This window comes from Nothoprocta perdicaria, unplaced genomic scaffold (genome assembly GCF_003342845.1).
Source record: "Nothoprocta perdicaria isolate Ctin4 unplaced genomic scaffold, notPer1 scaffold_339, whole genome shotgun sequence".
Taxonomy (NCBI): Eukaryota; Metazoa; Chordata; class Aves; order Tinamiformes; family Tinamidae; genus Nothoprocta; species Nothoprocta perdicaria.
The window spans coordinates 364,035-371,534 of record NW_020455576.1 but is presented as its reverse complement, the minus strand read 5'-3'; the positions used below and the strand labels follow the sequence as shown (position 1 = coordinate 371,534).

At 44.5% G+C, this 7,500-nt stretch overlaps 1 protein-coding gene across 1 annotated transcript; it reads right to left on the bottom strand.

The window, feature by feature from the left end:
- Positions 1-1,518: 1,518 nt before the first annotated feature.
- Positions 1,519-7,302, bottom strand: IRX2 (iroquois homeobox 2). Its single transcript, XM_026043748.1, has 5 exons — positions 7,006-7,302; positions 4,835-5,240; positions 3,686-4,408; positions 2,814-2,881; positions 1,519-2,070 (listed from the first exon to the last, which is right to left on the bottom strand). Exons 1-4 carry the CDS (start codon positions 7,246-7,248, stop codon positions 2,838-2,840), a joined length of 1,416 nt encoding a protein of 471 aa, XP_025899533.1. The 5' UTR covers positions 7,249-7,302; the 3' UTR covers positions 1,519-2,070; positions 2,814-2,837.
- Positions 7,303-7,500: the final 198 nt, after the last annotated feature.

Here is a 7,500-nt window from a genome sequence, read left to right as displayed (position 1 = left end):
TTCTAAAGTATTATTAATTCTTGTCTAATTGCATCATATACAGCATACAGCTAAAACTACATTTTACCTCATTAAAAAAAAATGCTGTAGGAGCAGAGAAGCATCATTCTACAGAACATGAAGCAGATGAGTAGGCCTCCAACTGTAAAGATCTTCAATGATTTATATTTAGCTAGATGAATCCCAGAGTTTTCCAGAATTACAGTGCTAATTTCTACCCTAATAGATGAAAAACACGTACATTTTCTCAATCAGTTAGACAGCTTTATATCAGTAAAATATGGGTGGGGGAGGGGAAGAGGAAGAATGGGTAAAGTTGAATATTCACATTTCAAAAACGCAGCTTCCTTTCTCTCCATTTAATATAATTACGATTTTTTTTCCTGGCTCTAGCCTAGAATGGCTCTTTATCCAGCTAACATTCCCAAGGCTGATGCCTTAAGTATCTAAGATCACTTTCAAATGCCCTTTCTAACAAGACCTGAGCAAGAGGCCACTAATTTTCACTGAACAAAAAGCCACTGGAGAGAGATCCGTTTGTCAATATCAACTGGTCCAGCAATTTCCCATCTTCAGACACATCAGCCTATCTGAGTTGGCAGATGTTTAGACAAGATTTTATAAATTGTTCAATATCAGACCATAATGAACCCCAACTGACCATTCCAAAGCAGCTAAAAGCATTCAGGATCTCCCCTGCTGGGATCTAATAATGCTCTCACGCTGGAACATTATTAATCATGGAATAAAATAGATGAGCCTCTTGAAAAATAAGTGTATGATTGATTAAAGGGCAATCTAAGAAGCTATTATTCTTGTTTTATAACCGTAAGTTATATTCACTCAATTTATCTTTTGGGGAAAATAAATGATTTTTTTTTCTGAAATTATATTATATGAGGATTTCCATTATTTTCCTGAAAAGTAAATGATTGGTTAGCTGTTTTTATGAACCCTATCAAAGTGGTTTTCTAATGTGCCTATCAAATTAAAGATGTGGTTCACTGATATAAAATAAGACAAAAAAAGGCGGGGGGGAATTTTTAGCTCATTTTTTACATTTGCATTATTTAGCTAGCAGAAGAAACAGAGAAGTTAAAAATAAGCCATTGTAGATTTCATTTTCCCCCTAGAAAAATGATGAATTTAGAGAATTTAATTCCAATAAAAAACTACTTCACACCCAATATAAATACTTTATAAGGTTATAAGAAACATGCATGTATTCATCTCTCTCTCTATGCTTATGCATGCATATATACAAATACGTTTCCACACACATGTATATATTTACAATTCCAGTATAACGGAACAACCCAGAAGGAATTAATTTATGCAAACTATATCTTTTCTGCATATTAAAATTGCTTACTCATTTTATGGTCTAGGCTGCACTAAGTGAAATCATAACTTTTGTCATTTTTTAAATAATGGATTATTATTTAGGGGGAAATGAATGGAAAACACCATATTGTTGCAGACTAGTCTGTTTTTATTTACAATTAGAGATATAAATTAGTAAAGAATTCTCATTAAACAACCAAAGATTGTATAACCATCAACGTTTCAAATAAAAAACAGGCAAAATTTATTTACAAAAAGTTCATATTCCATTGCAATACAACTTGCATAAATTACTAGAAGCTTTATATCATTACAAAAATAAATATCAAATCTGTTTCCACTTTGTAAGGACTCAAGTTCTCCAATCACATCTTTATTATCTCTACTGTATACATCTTTTACAAATAAATTTTACAATAAATCCTATCACACCTATCGAATATATATCGTGGCAATGGAGTGATCAATTCAAGATATCCTGAGAAAAACAGATCTGTTTTCAAAAGTCACACATACATTGGGGAAACTATACTATACCAGCAAACTCACATATGTCCAACAAAATTCTGGTTTAATAATTAGAGTTTGAAGATTTAATAGTGCTCTGTGGTCCTCTTTTATACAGTGGCACAAGATGTGATCCGCATTTAGAGATTTGTTATATATATTAGCTCGGGGAGAGATGATGGCTTGCTGACTTTTTTTCAAAGCAATTGTGACACCTACCTGTGGACCAAGGAAAAAACCAGATCATCCAAAAGTCTTTCAATTACATGCTGACAGCATTAAATTGCAAAAAGGAAGTGAGGCAAAATTCTTACTCTTCTAATTTCTTCTAAATAAATAACTAGTTAATAATACTAACAAGCCGATTTCTGATGTTGTTTATTTAGCCCTCAATATTAATACCCAGAGGTATTAGTATTGTCATTGATAGCTAGGCAAACTACAGTAAACATACCCTTTTAAGATGCATGTCAATTTCTTAAAATTGTCCCTCTCTATTTTAAATGTATAGCCACTATATATAGTCCTCTCATTTATGATGCGCAATTCTCACATTATCATGTTAGCAAAAGTCCTTTATTTTTGAGCAGCAATACCTTAGAGAATATTTTTGAAAAGCTTTCAATAGTGTTTAAATAGTTCTTCTATGGTTTGTTTTATTATTATTTATTGCTTTGTTTTGTTTTTCCTTATATAAGCAAAGAGTATGCAGTGTTAAGGAAATAGCTAGCCTGACTTCAAAATGAATATTAACTGGAGAAAGAAAAGTTGTAATGAGAGGCTTAAAAAAAAAAAAAAAAAAAAAAAAAAAAANAAAAAAAGGCGCAGCAGAAAAGAGTGCCTTACTTTGCAGTCTCTTACGTAATGAAGCAAGAAATGAATGTTAAGCAAGTTTAAAACTGTGCAGTATGTCATGGAACTGATGCCAAATGATCAGTGTAATAGAAAATGTTCCCACTTACTTGCATTGCTGTGCGATTGCACTTCTATAGGTATGGTTGTACTCCTACTGTGCAGACTTCAGTGGGATCTGTCAAAATATAACCGTCAGTTAGTCACAGGACACAGCTAGCTAACTAGATTATACAGTTTAGGTATGTCCCAGACTTCACCCACACACAATTCGTAGCTAAGTTGTTTGAAAGACTTTGGTCAGTGTTTTAGAATTAACTTTATCTCGACAATATATATTTTTTAGGTGACAAATACATTTACATAAAACATTATATTAAAGATTGAGAGAGAGAAAAAATTCATGCTGCACATAGTTTCATTTCCAAGGTTAGCAATAGTCTGAACACAAAGCTCCAAAATAAGTGGAGATACTGAAACCAAAGGAAGTAAAAGCAGTATTACTAGAAGAAAGAAAGAAAGAAAGAAAGAAAGAAAGAAAGAAAGAAAGAAAGAAAGAAAGAAAGAAAGAAAGAAAGAAAGAAAGAAAGAAAGAAAGATTATACCAATACTCAATACTCTTCGGTATTTAGGTATATAGGGTCTATATGTATAAATACCTATGCATTTATTTTCCTTTTAAAATTGATTTTTAATTGCATCTGAAGTGAGTGAGACTTCTTAAAAAGACATCTTTCACATTTCCTTTCTTTGTTTCTAGAGGCAAGTATTGATATGATGGTAACATGCAATTTTTAATCCCCAGATACTACTATTGCCCATCTTCAGCGTGCAGTCGTAGTGATGCTCGCTGTTTTGACCAAAGAAGGCCTTTGTATTTAAATACAAATATACTTTGTATTTAAAGTATATAAAGAATTTATGCTGTTTGTGGAGGGGGCAGGGGAGCAGGGGGAAGACAGCAGTTAAACAAATCACCTACCTTTCTTAGAGTCATAACTAGAGGGCCTGTAATGCTGTTCTAGTTGGTTAGTGATGGTTTTCAAAGAGTCACTGCTCTGCTTGTGAACAGAGCTGGCATTTAGGACAGTCTGACTTAGTCCCTCGTTTGAAGCCACTGCTGTGGAGCTGTATCGCAGGATTCCCTGGCTCTGGAGTGCGTTAAAGTTCCCATAGTTTGTGTAATTGCTATAAAAAGGTGAGGTGTAATATATATGCCTCCCCAGGAGGGAGGAGGGCGAGTAGGCAGCGCTGTGCGGGGTGGAGGCGGGGGTGGCCGAGGACAGAGCCGGTGGCTGGCAGCTGGGACCCAGATGCTGGTTTTTAAGGTCCGAGGTGGCGATTTCGGCCAGCGACCAGAGCTTGGGCTTGGTGGCGGGAGTCGGGGGCCCGGGCGAGGCCTTGCTGCCGCTGCGCGCCGCGTCGGCGTGAGGGTGGCCCAGGAGCGGCGCCTCCACGGCCGCCAGCGGCGACGAGGTGGCCGTCTTGGCCGGCGGGCCGCGCTCCCCGCCGCCGCCGCCGTCGTCCTCCTCGATGTCCTCGTCTTCCTCCTCTTCCTCTTCCTCCTCCTCGACGTCCTCGTACTTGTCCTTGCACTCCGAGCCCGACTCGCAGAGGGGGTCGCCCGCGTTGCAGGGCAGCTTCTCGCTGTCCGACTCCGCGGAGCACGAGTGGTCCGTGAGCGAGTCCACTTGCAGGCTGATCCCTGCAAGGCGGGCGCGGGCGCGGAAAGGCACAGTCAGGGGCACTGACAAGAGCGCGCAGCCGCGGCTGCTCGCGATCGCGGCCGCTGATGTGTAATTACATTTCTAGGAACGTGCCCACGGGCTGGCTCCGCGGCTGCACCCCGCGCCGCTCAGCGGGAGCCTCTGCCCAGCGGAACCGCGCGGAGCCCGGCCGGCCCCGGGTCCCGCCGGCCGCGGGGCCGCTGCGGAGCGGGACAGGGCACTTCCCCCCAGCCCCGCGCCTTCGGGGCCGCTTCTACTAGGCAACCTTCGCCTCCCCTCCTTTCACCCTTCCTCCCTCACCCCCCTCTCAGCCGTGGCCCGTGGGCAGCACCCGGGGGGAGTGAGGGGGGTGGGTGCAAGAGCGCGATGCGACAGCATGGGGCGACCCTGCACCCCGAGCCCACCTTCGTCCTCGGCGGAGGTTTCGTTGCTCTCGGGCATCTTGCCCGAGCTTTCTTCTTTACTCCTCGCCCCATCTCCTTCGTCGTCGTCCTCATCCTCGCTCTTGTTCCGCGGGGCCCAGGTCATCTTGTTCTCCTTCTTGAGGCGCCGGCGGGCGTTGGCGAACCAGGTGGACACCTGGGTGAGGGTCATCTTGGTGATGATGGCCAGCATGATCTTCTCGCCCTTGGTGGGGTAGGGGTTCTTGCGGTGCTCCTGGAGCCAGGCCTTGAGCGTGGCCGTGGCGTCGCGGGTAGCGTTTTTCCTGTACGCGGGGTCGTTGAGCTGGTAGGGGTAGGCAGGGCTGCCGTACGGATGGTAGCTGATGGCTCCGGTCATTCCCGTCGTGTGAGCGTCGTAAGGGGAGCCCTGGACAGAACAAAACGGCGGGGTTGGCAATTTGTTATTGCTGATAGCCATTAGTAAGATGTCAAGGCGAGATCGCTGGTTATATTTGTATTTCCCCGGGATGGTGTCCTGTATCCATATTCTATTGGGGGGGGGGGGGCGCGGTGGGGAGGAATAGCACCCAAAGGCCATTAAGTTATGATTCCCCCCCTCCCTTCCTCCGCCCAAGATACACACACACACTCTTACAGTCGTCGATGTTTTAATCTTTCTGACTGATTTCAGCTCTTTGTAATTGAATATTTCCCAATACCATTTTTGAACCACACAGACATTTTAAAGGCCCTACAGGTAGTGTCTTGATATCTACATTTCTCTCAAAGGTTCAAAAGATGTTTCCCCCTTTTTTTTTTTTTTTCTATAGAAAATACAACAAAGCCACCACTTAGCAATTCACTGCACTAATGCATTGCAAATCCAATTTGCAAATCAGAAGATATGCACCGTTTCGAATTGTTCAAATGCGATGTAATTAGCATTTTAATTCGCCCTTTAACGTTTAAATTGCGCTTATTTAAGTCTGCATAATGCAAGAAAAGTTAACGATATTGCTAAGGAACTCGCTAACTTTTCGCGCGATTCAGAATCCTACAGATTGGAGAGTCACAAGAACAAATTCACTTAATATTCGAGTTAGTTCACAGCCTCACTGCAACTTCGAGCTACTCGCCTATTTCTTCTCAACAGGAAAGACAAGCAAAGAGATCCTCAGATCTTTTATACCACTCCGAATAAAGACTTAGCAACAATTTATGCACCGTATTTTACAAACAGAAAGCAAGCAGATTCTCTGTCACTCTGTAGGGAAAGAGAACTACCCCGCTGTCGTCCCTTCCTAATATACCGACGGCGGCTCTAATCTCAAATTCCGGGTACAGGTCTTTGTGTGTATGGGACTAGATACGTGTCTGACTGTGTATGTGTATAAAACTATATAGCCATCTAGACGTGCAGTTTATTTATATAATTTATGGTTTTATTTAAAAAAACTTTATGCATATAATACACACACATGCAATTGCAAATGCTCCTTTTAACTAATAAGAAGAAAGTGAAATCCGAAACTGCGGCCACCACAACCATCTTGGGCTTAAGCGAAGCTCACAGATCGCTAACAGATGCTCCTTTTCATGCCTAAAATCCAGTTAAACCATTAGCACAAAACACACTGAAAGTAAATAAACCCACACGGGGATAAAGCCTGCAGCGCCTCTAAACACCGAAAAAAAAAAAAAAAAGAAAAAAAAAAGAAAAAGAAAAGAGAGAGAGAGGAGGAAAAAAAAAGAGAAAGAGAAAAAAAGAAACCCTCCCTTATCGTACCGCAGCGAAAAGAGAAAAAGGAAGGGGTGGGGGGGATGAAAGTCTCCAGCGCAATTGCCTGAGACTATCCATATTTCTGTAACGGGGACTGCGGCACCGCTCCGCGGTCCGCAGGGCGAGCCTGGGTTGCAGGCCCATCGGCACAGAGCGAGGAGGGGCCCCGACCCCAGCGCCGACCCCAGCCCCTGCACCGGCTCCGGCTCCGCTGCGCTCCGCACAGGCTCCGCCGGCCGCGGCCGGGCTGCGGGGCAGCAGCGCGGGGGCCGGCGGAGGCGGCGCGGGGCACCCGCCGGCGCGGCGCGGGGTCGGGGGCGGATGGCGAGTGTGTGAGGAGACAAGCTGAAGATGATGAGGATGAGAATGCGGATGCTAATGAAGAAGGAGAGGATTGCTCTTAGGTAGTTACCATGTAGGAGGGGAATCCCGTGGCGGGGTCTGTGGAGTACTGGAGCGGGCTGGTGAAGCCTGTAGCCGCCGCCTGGGCGGTGAAAGCTGCCGATCCCGGGTAAGGGCTGAACGCCGATCCCGACGAAGACCTGGCCAGCTCCTCGCTCCTGGGGGCAGCCAGAGCCGACGCCCCGTATGCCGGGCAGGAGTACAGAGCCAGCGAGCCAGGGGGCTGGTAGAGGTAACCCTGAGGATAGGACATGGCTTGCACTGGCGTGCACGGGAGCAGGGAGGGGGCGAGGGTGACCGGCCCTGCTGCCGCTGCCGCTCCTGGCGCTGCTTTCTTGCTCTCCCTCTCTCCCGCCCGCCCTCTCTCTCTCTCTCTCTCTCTCTCTCTCTCGCCCCGGTTGGCTCTGTGCAGTTATGTAGAGAATCAGAATTGTTATAGGCTCCCCCCCATACGCACCCGCTCAGAATAAAAACAAACGGAAGGGAAAAAATAAAGAACACCCCC

Coding starts and splice junctions, on each gene's coding strand:
- IRX2 (XM_026043748.1), bottom strand. CDS start 7,248: ATGTCCTATCCTCAGGGTTACCTCTACCAGCCCCCTGGCTCGCTGGCT. Junction 5,241..7,005: donor CGGGATTCCCCTCCTACATG/GTAACTACCTAA, acceptor TGTTCTGTCCAG/GGCTCCCCTTACGACGCTCA. Junction 4,409..4,834: donor AACCTCCGCCGAGGACGAAG/GTGGGCTCGGGG, acceptor CCCGCCTTGCAG/GGATCAGCCTGCAAGTGGAC.